This window comes from Pomacea canaliculata, linkage group LG3, assembly GCF_003073045.1.
Source record: "Pomacea canaliculata isolate SZHN2017 linkage group LG3, ASM307304v1, whole genome shotgun sequence".
NCBI lineage: Eukaryota > Metazoa > Mollusca > Gastropoda > Architaenioglossa > Ampullariidae > Pomacea > Pomacea canaliculata.
The window spans coordinates 39,108,964-39,124,177 of NC_037592.1; the positions used below are offsets into that span (position 1 = coordinate 39,108,964).

The window sequence follows — 15,214 nt, forward strand, 5'->3', positions numbered from 1 at the left end:
TAAAGCAGATGACTGATGCTTCAGTTAAGGAAAGTCCATGGTAGAGACGACTTGAAAAATCCCCAGAAGTAACCGGTATGGCATGGCAGACATGATCGACAGTCGGTTTTCAAAATCGGTTTTAATCTCGAGAACAGTAAAATACTCGTCCGTCATGATCATCTATGGAGGGAGGAAATCACTGACGGCCGTCAGATGGAGGCTCATGGCGGTGCGCAGGTCCTCGCCCTCAGAAAGCGTATCACGGGAATTACAGTCACGGATCGGAATCAAGCTTTCAAAGGAAGAATTATAATATTAAAAAAAGACTCGGAAGCAGCTTTGAGAAAAACAGAGAAGACAGGAAAGTAGTAACAAAGATAAAATACTGAGCGCATCCCGCTGACGGAATGATGCCACGTGATGGGAAAGATAACTCGCACTCAGTCAGTAGGTGTCGCCACTGGGACCTCAATGGACTTACACGTTGATACCTGTCAATCTAGTGGACTTCTTTAAATCGTCTTTCCACTGTTCAAGACTTTGTGAACTCGAAAGACATGGCTCTGCGTTAGGAGTTAGCTCCTCCTTAGTTTTAGTGGACTCGCATGTTTGCTTTTGCGTGGGTATGTGTGTGGGTGTGTGTGGATTTGTGTGTGTGTGTGTGGGAGTGTAGGGAGACCGAGAAGAGAGTCTGCATAATTAGTAGTCGATTGTTACTCTAATTAAGAGTGTGATCACACAGCTGTCTACAAGTGTCTACTTCCTTGACTTTCCTACATCCTAAGTTTGATGTACGGTTTATCCTTGTAAACCATTTTACCCACAAGCAACAGATGAACTCAAAGACAAACACACATGCAGATGATGGACAGACTGTTGGAGAAGATGACACAAGCAGACACAGACACACAGACGAACACTGTTCTCCTGAATGTTCTTAACCATAGTTACTCTTTGTTCTGTCCAAAACAATTTTTCTTAATCGAAACTCCGTCAACACTGATGACAGGTGACAAAAAGATGTTTCTTCTGTCCACATGGCTCTCCATGGTGATTTGTGACCTCACAAAGGACAGACGTCACGTGACAAACAAGAATACAATGGCGGTGTCCCCCTTGACCCCAATCCGAACACGGCCGTGAAGGGGTCATTATAGTCACCTGCGATCGATTCGTTGTTTTGTTGGTTTTATTTATTTATTTTATTAGTGTTGTGTTCCAGCTACTTCCGCTTTTAAGATTTCATGTCAATTTATTGTCCTTAAGAACGATTTCTGTTGACTCCATGCGGTGTGTGGACCTTTGACAACGACCTTCACTGACTTTTTGCTGCACAGAGTTCACAGGTCAAGGACTGTTGTGAATTCCGAGAGTTTGCTGGAGCTGGCACAGAGGCCATGACTGGCCATGTGATCCTGCCTGTAGGACACCTGCCTCTCAATGGCGATGCTTGAAGTGCTGAAGTTGCTCTTCACCCAGATTGTTTGAATGTGTCCGCGGCGCCAGGCCAGGGTCCGCCGTCCCTAGGGGCTGAGTGCTTCACTTTCATTCACCAAGTGTAGGGCTGATTTCTCACGAGTTATTCGCCACTTCCTCTCTCTCTCGCCATGTGTGTGTGTCTTTCAGTGTTTATGTGGACCACGTTTCCAGAGACCAACGGCCAGACATCTCCCAGAGCTTCCGGCGGTAGTGACGTCATGATCGTTACTCCGTTCTTAGTGTTCGCAGCGGTCTCAGTGAACTCGTCTTGCAGGTCAACCGTTGTTATCAGTCGTCACCATGCTCTGATAAGATACTTTATTTACCCCAGAGGGTGAGCACCTCTATAGGGAAGCGAGGGTTCAAACCGCGCAAAAACAACATCAACAACCAATAATACCATCATAAGTCGCATCCACCACAATAGACAGACCGTCATCAAATCAAGATTCAGACCGAAATGTAATTACAATTCATTAATAAGCGGTAGTGTTCACAAATCAGCCTTAATCTGTTCATCCTGCATGCAGGCACACAGACATGGCGATCAGACGAGGGTTGAGGCAACTCTTCCGATAGGACACTTGTGTGTGTGTGTGTGTGTGTGATTGTGTGATTGTTTGAGTAAACGAGGGTGAAAGAGAGAAGCTCGATCTTTTAACACATCATCATCACTCATCATCGCTCACCCGCACACACAAAATATTGGCTCATATTTAATGATATCAGATGAGAGGAGGAGGAGGGCAAAAAGTGAGTGGGGAGGGTGGAGTGGGAGGCGAGAAGCTGATGTTTCAGGACAGACACAAAATTAAAGTTCACATACAGGCCGAGAAGGACTGAAGCATCAAAGACAACATTTGATGAACAGAAAATGGCTGTGGTGTCGAAAACTACCATCCCTGATCTTCACCAGAAGATGGAAGAGCACCAGCAAGGGAGAGAACTGGACTGAAGGGTGTACAGGCAACAAAGAATACAAATGGCCGACCCTGGAGTGGATGGCAATCGTGCGGTTGGAGAAAGTACGAGACGACCGATAAATAAATAAATAAATATATAAATATCACTGTCGAATAGTTTTATCTTCATCCACTGCCCACATAACAGATTAACTCCGATAAGATGTCGAATTAGGAGGAACAGAAAAGACAAATCCGATTTAGACACGCAGGGCCATTTCCTTATTTTACAGATCATCAACGGATCAGCTGACAGATTTTTTAAAGTTCATTTCAAGGTTTGTCATTAAGGTCATTAAGGTCATTAAGGTCAGGGATTAGTTCGTCTGCCAAATGCTAAACCTGGTTAGTTACTAGAGTGACACAAGTACATCAGATTCATTTCACACAGTTATATTCTGGCTTATATTATTTTTGTTAGTAAATAACTTGAAATACTAACCCCTTTAAAACATTCAGACACAAACATTTGTGGCAGTTTGGTAACAGGAGAGAGAGCAGGAACAGAACACTTTGGGTTCTGAGTGTTCCACGCCGCGGATGAGGGTTCGTCTGACTGTTGGGTGGTGGGAGGTGGGTGGGTGGTTGCAAGAATACCCGGCTTCCGCTAAATACTTCCTGTGGACAACCTTCACGAACGACAACATTTTCTCAAACCATTTTCGCTGCCATTGGCTGCATTGTTGAAGACGTATTTCCTTTCCCGCTCTCGTGGGCTGGCCGAGGGTCTGTGTCCCTTGTTCGTCGGGGTGGATAAATTTCCGCCTGCTACCCAAGCATCGAGCTCGGTGTTTCCGACACCTGGCCTTCTAGCGCCATCTGGAAGTCCCGTCTTCCGTATTCTTGTAGTTTCAGTCTGCGGGGAGAGAAGCTCCATGCCATCTTTTTCTGGTAGTTTCCAGTGCGAACAATAGTTGAAGATTGCCGTGCTGCGACAGCTCGAACAATCGCCTGCAGGAAGCCATCTTGTCCTGTGACGTGGCGGTTTCGGTTGCGGACCACAGGATGGACTTTGCCCCTGCCTCTCGCCCTCCTCCATCTGGTGCCGAGCTCTGACAGTGGGAGACTGAGAGTCACGTGACTTTGCTCGTTCTGACTTGGTGTCACCAGCCTAGGTTTTGCTACCATCAACCTTTCTAGTATGTCGTGTCCTCTCCAACTTCCATGAAAGAAAGAGTTTATCAAACTTATTTTGTTGCGTGTGTTAAAATAAACTAGCCGATGGGTGTGTACTGCTAGCGTGTGTGTGAGAATCTGTGCGTGCGACAAATGAAATAAATCACAATGACATAAAACAATAACAACAAACGAATAAGGAAACAGAACAGACACACACACCCCAAACAATCTCTTCCCAGAAAGAAAAAAGGGCGAGAGCTACACGCGCGAGGGCAGATCACTAACAAAGGCTGTAAAGGCGCGTGGACATCACCCGGTAGTTTGACCTCTGACCTGCGATTCCTGTCAAGCAGAACTACACGTGGGCGGCAGAGTACTTAAGGTTGATTGTTCTTCACCCCTCTCCCCACCCCACCCACATACCATCCTTATCCATTCCCCCCACCCCATCCATGCACCCTTGCACCCCGCACGTGCCCTGTCACCTCTGCTCAGCCCCCACAAGGCATCATGGCGACGACTGCAGCACCAGGCGAACAAGACGATCTTTGTTGTAATGGTTCGAGTCCCAACAATCCCTCCCCCGTCATCGGCGGCCTGGCTGTTGGTCGTGTTGTACTCCGCATCATCAGCAACATCTGAAACTCATTGTCCGACCCGCTGCTCGCCCACATCGACAACCTCGCCGGAGGTCGATAGCAAGCTGTCGGCGGGGCCAAGGCCTCCTTCCTTCATGTCGTACTTTGTACTGCGCCCTTCCCTCCTTTGTCTACCGCCTGTATCTACATCATTATCGTTAACTTCGTGTAGATATCTGGCGGTGAGACGACACACCGCGGTCTGCCCGTGCTGTCGACATCGTCATCAACGCTGTGATTACTGAGCGCCACGTGTGCTTTGATGTCTCACCTGCTGCGTGGACAGAGGCGAGAGAATCATCTACTGTGACGAATGTTCGATGATTAATACAAAAAGAAGAAAGGGAAAGGGCTCCATAGTCTAGAAACTGTTAAGGTACCCAGATGTTGGATAGACATGGGGTGTGGGGAGGAGGGATGAGCTCAGCTCACAACCTCACAATGGCGATGTCCTGCACACCCACAGCTTCTTCTTACTCTCTCCCGTGTCCGGCATTGAAAAAAAAAGTTTCACCAAGAGATGAACTCCGGTGGCCAGATTCAGCGTCCAGAGTAGTTTTTATTATTAAACTGACCTGCCACCCATTGACTCGTCTGCTCACGTGGACTATTGCGGTTCAGGGTGTTCGGTGATGTGTCTATCACGTCCTTCAGTTCATCACACTCAAAGTGTGTTTTCCCTCTCAAACGGTTGATCGTCTTGATTGCCCGTCTGCCCTCCAGGCTGGGTACCTCCCCTCTCCCCACAAAAAAAGAAAACACCCGACTTAAAAGTCCATAAAAGCCATCCATGGTCGGCAGCAGGCTTCCCTGCTGTCAGTAAGAAAGATCGGAGCTGACAAGAACGGGAGGATCTGAATTATGGGGTGTGAATCGCTTCGTCATCCAACTTTACAGTGGCCCTAAACTAGACTCAGCTCAGACTGTCTGTCGGCCAGTCTGTCCACCTGTCTCTGGTGTAAGCATCTAGCCACTGTACACTCGTGAGTTCACACTCACTTCACATGACTACATATTAGCATGATGTCACAGTGTTTGTGATCTTATCACCTAGTGTCATGATCTTATGGTTGAAAGTAAAATGAAACACAGTGAAAAGGCAAAAACTAATAAGCCCATCGAAGGGAAATGTCTCATCATTCAGACATTTATATAAGCGTGTTGAGGAGAGGTCTTACAAATGAATTGTAGAGAGGTAGAGGATGTTGTCCAATCATATTGGAGGTAAGCATTGTCAAGAATCGCAAAGATGTGGAGACACATTGTACAATGATACTGGAGAGAGGTATTGTACATTATCAACTGTCGAGGGCTTTTCATAAACATGTTGACAGGTATTGTACACGTTGTCACAACACCGCTAGTGCCTCTCGTTTGACCACGTGTAGGCCGCACGCATAATTCAGGTGGTCCGCGGCTGACAGTCATCATATGTCAGCAGAGTGATGTGTATTGTGAATCACCTTCATATCTCATCAAAAACAATTACATTCATCGCATTAACATCTTAATAACTGCGAAGTATTTGATTTTATGTAACCATGTTGCTATGCTACTGTCACAAAAGCACATTTAGTTGTGAACTGTAATGAAACAAATGCGGCAAGTTAAATTTGAAATTAACGGTACAGAGTGATGTTAGGCCTTGGTGGTCCACCGTATTTTTTATTTTCAGTAAAGTGGTCAGCGGTCCAAATACTTTGAGAACCACTGTTCCACAATGGCTGTCTACTCTGAATGATCCGTCCACCTCAACGTCCCAACCTCTTGTCCTGGAAGACACTGTCTCGACAGTGACTCCTAGCTTCCAACTCCCCCAAACACCTTTCCCACAATTAAATATCCAATTTCACCTCCTCTCACCCTTTGCTCTCTCTCTCTCCCCGATCTCTCCTCGCTGACTCCTCTCTCCCTCTCCAATCAGACCTCTCTTTTTTTGTTTTTTTTTTTAAAAAAAAAAACATCTAAAGGACACGCATTCCGGAAACGTCCATCATTCACACCCTTTCGCCCTCGCACGTGCTCAGTACTAGTACTGTGGTCCCTGACAAAAATCGACTGTAAAGATGTTTCAAGTATGTCCTACATATATACAAGGAGTCACTGGGCTTCAGTTGTCGTTCGCCATCTTGACAAATCTGTCGGTGAAAGCAATTGCAAATGCTACTGTCACACTACAAAGCTTTGCGGTCAGGATGTCCCTGGTGGTGGACGCTGGTTGGTAGGTTTCTTGGCTTCTCTGAGTCAGTTTGCTTATTTCATTCTCGTGAATTGTCTGATCCGGGTATTTGAGGGCCCAGATTCACCAATACCCTATTGTTCCTCCCCCCACAACACACATACACACCTGCTGTGTCATTTCCGGCAACTCCCCAGTGTGCAGGAACCCATACCTCGACTGAGATATTTGACGGTGCTTGACGCTCTGAACCACTTCGTCAATTCCCTTGGTGTATATATATATCATAGATGATCTTCCTGTGAATATGTAACTCACAGAGATTGGCAGCTGATTGCTTGCACCTTTTGCTCCGACCAGGAGATCGGAAGCATAGTAAAGGCCTCTCATCCTCGACAGTGACAATCTCTTCACGGCTGTGTCTCACCTCAACAACTTTTGTTTTCATATGTAGGTCAGCATCGGACTAGCAACTTGGCCAAGGTCTCTGTGATTTCTGGTGAGTTTGTCACCTCTTGATGTTTCCTCTGGGTTTATATTTGTGATGGCATGAAGAGACATTGGCGGCTTACGTTGTCAGTTATGTCGCCGCTGTCATCTCAACCACATCAGTATTATCATTCTCACCTGTCATAATCATCACCATATTATCATCATTAGTGTCACCATCACTACCACATAATATCCAGTTAGCCCCTATCATCATCGCCATCTTTATCCTGCTTTCTCACCATTAGCAACATCATAACCTGTCAGTCTAAACAAAATTATTTGTGTAGCTCTCAGAAGAGTGCATCCGATACTATTTCTCCTTTCCTTTTGTTCGTCTTTTTTTTTTATTGTTGTTTGTTCTAAGTGTTCGCTTCTCGTTGTCCTGCTGTAGGTCGCGGAAGATCCCGGAAACCAAGTCGAGTGCAGGATACGAGGCCGCCATGACTTGTCAACCTGCAGGATACGACCCTGCCGCCGTTGTCTTTGCTGTCCTATGCTTGTCACTGGCGACCACACGCCCCCCTCTCTGTCTCTCTCTCTCACACATTTATCACACGCCGGGCTTCCTACTTGATAAAGGTGAGAGAGAGAAGTGAGAGACTATCGAGGGTCTAGCGCCGGCCCCGCTGATTACCAGCAAGCTTGTTTTTCTAGGCTGCGATGCGAGATAAACAAAGGCAGTGCTGAGTTGCTTGACCTCCTAGACCCACCATCTGTGACCCCTGCGAAAGGTCCCCAATATTTGTAGCCCGTGGCATACGTGTAGTGGCGATGGGGCGTGTCACTCTCGGAATGGCTGCTTCCTTCCTTCTTTCGTCCTTCTCACCCTCGCGCATGCACGTGCGTGTGTAGGTGTGTCTGCATGCACGAGTGTATTCTTGTATGCGGTTCCACGTATGAACAGAAGAAGAAGAACTGAAGGAAATCAGCGACCCTGATGGTACACACTAGAAGATGGCCGAGAGGTGGGGAAGAGGGCGGGGTGGGCTGGCAGGGGAGGTAAGTCAAGAGCAGGGAAGGTAAATTGCTGCCGACGGCAACACATGTGAGGCCCGGGGTGCTGCGCGCGAGCTGGTGGGTGTGGGTGTGGGTGTCCAGATTGGCGGGGTGGGTAGCGGAGGGGGTGGCGGCGGTGATTGCCCAAATTAGTCACCAGCAAGCTACATGCGAGGCGAGCTGCAGGGAACGTGTGTCGGAATTCCGCTCTCCTGTCTGTGCCGACACACCACACTTTGCCTTTCGTGTTACACTCGTTCGTGAGTGTGTGCAATTATTATATGTGTGTGTGTGGGGAGGTGGTGGTAGGGGTTGTCAGTGTGTATGTGCGCGCGCAGGCTCTTCTGTATGTAAAAGAAATAATGGTGCAGGAATGAGTGTACACGTGTTCCTGTATGTTTGTTTGCATGCACGCTTTTCCAAAAACAAAAAGACTTTAGGTTAGGTGTGGGTATGAATAGTGTTTGCCTGCGTGGTGGCGAGAAGGCGACATCTATGATAAGAAAAGACTGCATAGCATCACCTGACCGGCCCCTTCACCATCAACTTCACCATCAACTACCGCCATAAAAAATAATTTTTAAAAAATCACTAATAGCTCGCAACTGCTTTCGCAAACAAACAACGTTGGTCAACTCCCCCACCTGCCTTGGGTATGTCACCCTCCTCCCCACCTCCTCTTTTCACCCATCGCAGTAACCGACCCTTCGCACGAGATGCGTTGCTGACGTCACACGCTGCACGTCGGGTTGCAGCAGCAGCAGCAGCAGCAACATCAGCGGAACGTCGGCGCCACATCCTGTGTCATGTCCCCCTACGTCAGAGCCATGCAGTACATGAAAGACCACCAGAAGCAGCCCCACCATGATGTCAAGATGATGTGTAGAGTGTGGGTGTCACCAGTCCCTGCTGTCCAGTCTCGGTCAAGTCTCGTGAAGTGGCGGCGCGTGTTGTTCGGTCGCAGCCGTGTACCTACAGTGTGCTGCGCTCGCTCTGTGTCGTTTGTCCCTAACCCTCTGTGTCTGCCTGGGAGCACGTCCGACCCTTGTTAGGAGTGTAACTTTTTTTTTTTGGTTGGTTACACGCCTATTATTCGTCCGCATCCATTGTCTGCGGCAAGGGCTCCTCAACCTCTGACCTTTCCCGGTCGGTGGACACCGCACCTTTGACCCCACCCTCCACCCCAGTTACCCCACACATACACAGACACACGTACAAGCTAGGACACGGACTCACCGCCACGCTGTAAACTACACAACAAACGCTATCACGATTAATTCAAGACAGACCCTGTGGCCGAGTGGGTGTGTCCTCGGCGCGAGCACCCGGATGTAGGGCGTGGCGAGGCGGCAAGATGGCGGATGGTGCCAGCGGAGGGGGACGGGGCTCGGCGACTGTAGCGCCCACTTCCAGGCGCAAACGCAAACGGTCGAGAGTCCGACGCTGTTCCAGTTCAGCGCACGAGGGTAAGACTTCAGTCTGTCAGTTTTTGCCGGTGGTGTGTGCGAGAGGGTGAGGATGAGGAGGAGAGAGACGAGGGTGGGCGGCTGCTGGTCTCTCGTCTCCTCATCTGCCATTGTTGTAGTCTCGGCTAGCCCACACCTTGCTGCGCCAGCCAAGCTGCACAGGATGCGCACGGGGAGAGACTGAGCGTGTAGTAGTTGTTGTTAGACTGTATGATGCTCGACAATCTGTGTGAGTGTGTGAGTGTGAGAGAGAGACTGAGAGCGTAGTAGTTGTTGTAAGACTGTATGATGCTCGACAATCTGTGTGAGTGTGAGAGAGAGAGACTTGTCAATCTGTGTGAGTGTGTGAGAGAGACTGAGAGTACAGTACTTGTACAATATATATGTGTGAGAGAGAGAGAGACTGAGAGTGTAGTACTTATGCTCGACGATCTGTGTGTTTGTGTGTGTGAGAGAGTAAAAGCATGCGTGTATGATGTCCACGAGAGTGAAGATGTAAATAAGAGACGACATTTTAATCTTTTAAATATCTCGTTATGTTCAGTAACATTTTCTGTCCTACTTGTTTTTAAAACACTTAATCACTTAAATGTGTGATGATCTTTAATAACGGACCTGGTGTGGCAAATGTAACTTTTCCTCAATCATCCACCCCACACCCCTATACCCATCTCCGTTCTCTCACATACTCTTCTCAAAACAACATCCCAGCTTTTAAAGTCTGTCTCTCTCTCAACCGACTTCTCATCGTGTTTTCTCTAAGTTCATCATGTTTTTACTAATGGGTTTCAAGCTTCACCAATGTGTAGTCGACATACTAGTGATCCCCCTCCCCAGCCACACCCCCTTCCACACCCTGCCCCTCCCCTTGCTGGGCACGGTCTCATGTAGCCTGGCGGGGTGCCAAGGTAGTCAGCTGACTGGCGTACACCACCGAGGCCTGATTCCTTCTCTCTGTTGTGAACTTGCAGTGGGGGAGAGCCCAGCCCTATGTTGCGCCCAAGTGGAGAGCAGAGCAGCCAAGCAGGGGCCCACGTGAGTATTGCTACAACTGATACAATGTGTGACTGTGGTGTAACGGCCTCAAGACTTTCAGAGCGGGGCGGTTCCCCCGGCCTGCTTTCCAAAAAAAAAAAAAAGCTAGGGGGCGGAGGGTTAAATAATGGAACCGTCTTCCAGCCACGTAAGGCACCCGCTGACCTGCGGTACTCAAAGACTAACGGAACGACAGCAGTTTTTGTGGATGTGTTCGCCTGATTAAAAAAAAAAAATTGTAAAACAATGTGGCTGACACCTTAGCTGACAAGCCTGTGACCCAGAGGACGGCCACACATTCCGTTGGTGTAGCTTTTCAGTGCACCTGCACACTCACACCCCTCCCCCCTGCAAGTGCAGGTTGCGTGGAGCTGACAGGGGAGCAGGGGGGTGGATAGGGAGTGGGGTGTAATGATCGGTGGGGTGGGAGAGAGAGAGGCGAGCGGTGGTGTAATCAGTGGTGTGGCCGTTGTCATTTTTCAACCCGGTGGCAGTGAGGCTCAGCTGACATTTGGAGGCCGGTGGCGATGCTGCTGGCGGGAGTGCAGATAAACTTGGCGGCGAGAAGGTGGTCCACACCGCATCCTGTCATTGTGTTGTAGTAGTCAGCGATGTAACGGGGGTCGGCGGCTGCTGGTTGTGGTGGTCAAAGTGGAACACCGGTTTAGGAGAGCCTTTAGGGGGACAGTGTCTGGGAGTGAAGGGAACCAGAGATAAGACTAAGATGATTTACTGTGAAATGTTGGACTGTGTGTGTGTTGGTTGATTTTTTTTGTCCCACCCTGTCCATAGAAATTACAGCCATCGGCTTAGAAGGTATTAAGACCAGCTTACAGATCCTTACCACAGAAATCTTGATCATTGTTGCTGAGAAATGCAAACTGATAATAGAAGGATTTTTTTCTTGGGGGAGAGGGTGGTTTTTTTTTTTGCATGGAGATAAATCAGGTGAACCACTTTGGATCAGACCAGTTTCTGATAACATCGTATACATGATGATAACAGTGGGGAGCAAAACATTATAAAATCATGAACCATTATAGAATTTGTGTTGGGTTGCAGCTTCTGCCTAAATATTGTCACAAACTTCTTCAATACTTTAAAAATAATTACTTCAGTTGGGTTAGGGTTAATCTAGGACAGGACGATCCTGTATAGGCCTAAATACTATGAAAACAAAGGCCATGACACCAATTGATTGGCAGTGTTGTGTAAGTGGTTTACCAGTCCAGGTTGTGGCATGTGGAGAGTTGTGACTAATCTTTTCCTTCCATTAATTTTAAATCTCCACTGAAAAGTCAGCAACCCCTCACTGTGAGCTTTTCTAGTCGCTGGTCCAAACATGATTAGAACCCCGCCAGTTAAGCCAGTAGTTCTAACCACATGGCTGTAAGCTTGTTCATCTTTATGCCAGAATGTTCCTATCATTCAAAAACTAAAACTTACAGATTTGCAGGTAGCCGGTTAGTGAGATTTGCATCATCAGTGAAAAGTCTTTCAATAGCATGCAGCTGTAGAACAACATCTACATATTTATCTAGTTGTTCTAGTTTAACAATGATTTATTGTTATAACATTTAGTTCTAGTGTAACATTTACTTATTTCTGTAGCATTGAGCTCTATTGTAAGTAGTAGTGGATGAGTGCAATTCATTGAAGCTGGAGATATATGTGGTTACAGCAGAAGGCTGTAGTCGCTGTCGTTCTTGGCAGCTGCAGGTCTTAATGAGCTGATTGGTTGTGGTTGTACAGCAGTGTGCAGAAATGTTGGAAGATTCTTGTGAACTGGGCCAAAGGTGCTAAGATCTGAACAGCAAGTCTGTAAGTAAAGTCTGTAAATAGTGAATTTGCAAGTCTGTAAGTGCTTCAGGTGCTTACTGATCTTGTGTCCGTGGGCTAAGTTCTGAGAGATGTGGCCAACTTTCTAATGCATGAAGCATGCTCAGTGCAGTGTGCTGCTGGCATTATTTCCTCTTAAAATTCCAGTGTGACTGTCACATCAGCATTGGTGTCAGGTTCAACCACTCTGAGTGCTCAGGTTTCCAGAATGCAGCCCTCAAGGAGAGCATAATGAATGACCTTCTTTAGGCTTTTTGAAAGACACACAGTCACAGAAAATAGAAAGCTGCCAGCAGGGGGTCCCTGAGCGACAATCGAGATGGTGTCTAGGGGTAGTGGGAAACAAAAGCTTTAAAGTTTTAGCCTGGGCGCTTTTGAAGTTCACATAGCATAAACTGTCGCGTGAGGTCAGAAGAATAAATAAGTCTGGTGACACCCACGATCCCAATATTAGATACAGCAGTCTGGCACTAGAATACAAAACAAAAAGTCAACTAGATGATGGGTCTGTGCAGGTAGTTTGCTGAGAACAGCAGCATGTGTTCTGCAGAAGGGGAGGACATTTCAAACAATTCCTTTATTAACATGTAGTGTAACATTCTCAAGAAAAGAATATGTTATATTTAATATTTAATACAGATGTATATGCCAATAATGGGTCATAGAGTGAGGCAGCATTGTACACAATGAGACACAGCAGGAGATTTTATCAGAGCAGGCAGCGAAGTAAGTAACTATTGTGGCCATATTTCGGGATTGGCTCCCAAACTCTGAAACCATCCGACCTAAATGTCAATGGAACCAGTTGTATAGTAGCTTTGTCTGTCACTGAACTATTCTGAATCCGCCTTGGATAAAGATAAGTGACATCTCATGTAGCTTGACCAGCTCCTCACAAAGCTGTCATTTGTTGAGGGATGAGGGTAGGGGATTGGTGTTTTACATGGCGCCAGCTACTAAGGCTATATCACGGCGAAGCAGCCAGCCCTGTACACAGGCATCCATGTAGAGAAAGAACAGTGTGGATGAAATAAGAATTAAACCTGCCATCATCTCTGTATTGGTGACAAAAGAATGACATGCTGCCACAGAGCCAGTGAGGTGATTTACTGTTATGGGACCAGGAGACTGACATGAACTCCTAAAGCTGCTGTGAGACCAGGTTTAATGTAACAAGTCACTGGAACATGTCAAATCACAAAACCACATTTGCAGGGCAGATCACAAAACGCTGACATGTAAAGAGTTAAGCACCACAGTGACTGATCATTAACACAGTTCTTCTGTATTAGAGGGGTCTAGGGGGCGGAGCACCCATCTGCCATTGACCTCTGATATTGTAGAACAATGCTTTTGTGGGATGGAAGCAGACAATCCATGCATTTCTAAATACAAAGGAAAATAACAATTTTTCGGACTTCTACAACTTGTGATGAGACAAACAAAAAACATCGTCAGCACTGTCCATTTCACTTGGTGCAAAGTCTTGAAGACTCTGTAACCTCGTGGATACTGGATGTGTTTGGTTTCCGAGCAGAAGATGACCGATTCAAGCCTTGCTTGGGCTGGTGACTGAAAACTTCAATATTATCAGGGGTGATAATGGGGTCAAGAGAGGGTAGGATTTTGTGTTCTCCATTTTCCTAGACATAGAGAAATACTTCACTGTGATGAAGGGCTTTTTTTTTTTAATGGGGGATTGAGGGGGGGTGGAAGAAGAGAAAGAGCCTGTGAATGTGCATGCAGAGAAGTTTCCCATGCCTTAAATCTCTTATAGCTGTTCATGCACCTGTTCTCATGGAAACGTGCATTTTCTAGGCTCTTATACGAGGATGGAGAAAGTGCCATAAAGTCCAGATCCTTGACAACTTTCAGTGGTTTGTGTGGCCTTACTATTGAAATTGGTGGAGGAACAAATTTAAAAAGATGTTGCTCATGAAAAAAAAATACATATAGAACTGTTGGAATTTATTTAGTGAATGCAGAACTCTCCAAAAGAGAAACTTGGTTGACCATAAAGTAGGTCAGGGGGAAAAGAACTGGAGCAACTAGGGGTGGGGAACTGATTGGCCGGTGAAAGGAGTAAGAAGCAAAGCCCAACCAATTAGATCTTTGCATCTGACACCTGGACAACGGAGGTGATCAAAACTCGCAACTTGTGAACCCAAAGCCATAAAAGACAGTTGGAAGAGTTTAGTGGAGGTGTTAAAGATGATGGGAGAAAATTGAAAAAGGAACAGGAGACTCAGACCCTGTTGTAAAATGACAGCCAGCAACACGTGTGTTGAGGACCACGAAGACTATAGTCACTTTGTCAAGTCAAGCAGCTTGTGTCACGTGACCTGTGTCTTGCCTCTGTACCGCTGATCCCTCAGTGCCGCGTACCCCGACACCTGTACCCACCAAAGCAACTGCAGCCCCCAGGGTCTGGTTGTCACAACGGCAGGCGCATGCTCTGCAGTCTACAGGGCAAAGGTCATAAAGGTGAGACAGGCATGCACTTGGGTTACAGGCTCAACAGTCATTCAAGGGATCCTTTAAACAAAGCGGAGTGAAGGTGAGAGACTGGGCACTAGAGAAGTGAGGTAGTGGGTGTTGTTGGACCCTCCCTGTCACAGACGGTCACTGGTCACTTCGACCATTTGCCGATTCGACCACTGAACGAGTTGATTCCATTTGATCTCATTTGTCATTCATTTCACTGTGAGAGAAAAAAAACTTTTTGGTGTAGTCTCCTTTATTGTTTTACACTTTAGACATTAACAATCATGTTTGCCTGCAGCTTCCGGCATGGTTACTGTTTCTACAGGTAAGGTTGCCATCCGACTCGGTGTGAGTGATCTGCGCGCCTCTCTAAACGATTGCACGTGCACGTGCATGCGAACAAAGGTCGACATGTCTCCTCCCCTCAGTATATTGTGTTGTATACAAGTTTAACATCAGTGTGTGTGTGTGTGCGCGAGGTCACGCAGAGGGGTGAGAGGTCGGAGGTATTGCAGCGCACTTTGATTTTAGTTTCTTCATTTT

General features: G+C 47.0%; 1 protein-coding gene across 1 annotated transcript in view; it reads left to right on the forward strand.

The window, feature by feature from the left end:
* The first annotated feature begins 9,158 nt into the window (after positions 1-9,158).
* LOC112560681 (zinc finger and SCAN domain-containing protein 31-like) overlaps positions 9,159-15,214 on the forward strand; it is a 47,095-nt gene continuing 41,039 nt past the window's right edge. The window contains exons 1-2 of the mRNA XM_025232696.1: positions 9,159-9,313; positions 10,285-10,348. Of these exons, the coding sequence (XP_025088481.1) occupies positions 10,304-10,348 (45 nt within the window). The 5' untranslated portion in view covers positions 9,159-9,313; positions 10,285-10,303. The remainder of the gene's footprint in view (positions 9,314-10,284; positions 10,349-15,214) is intronic.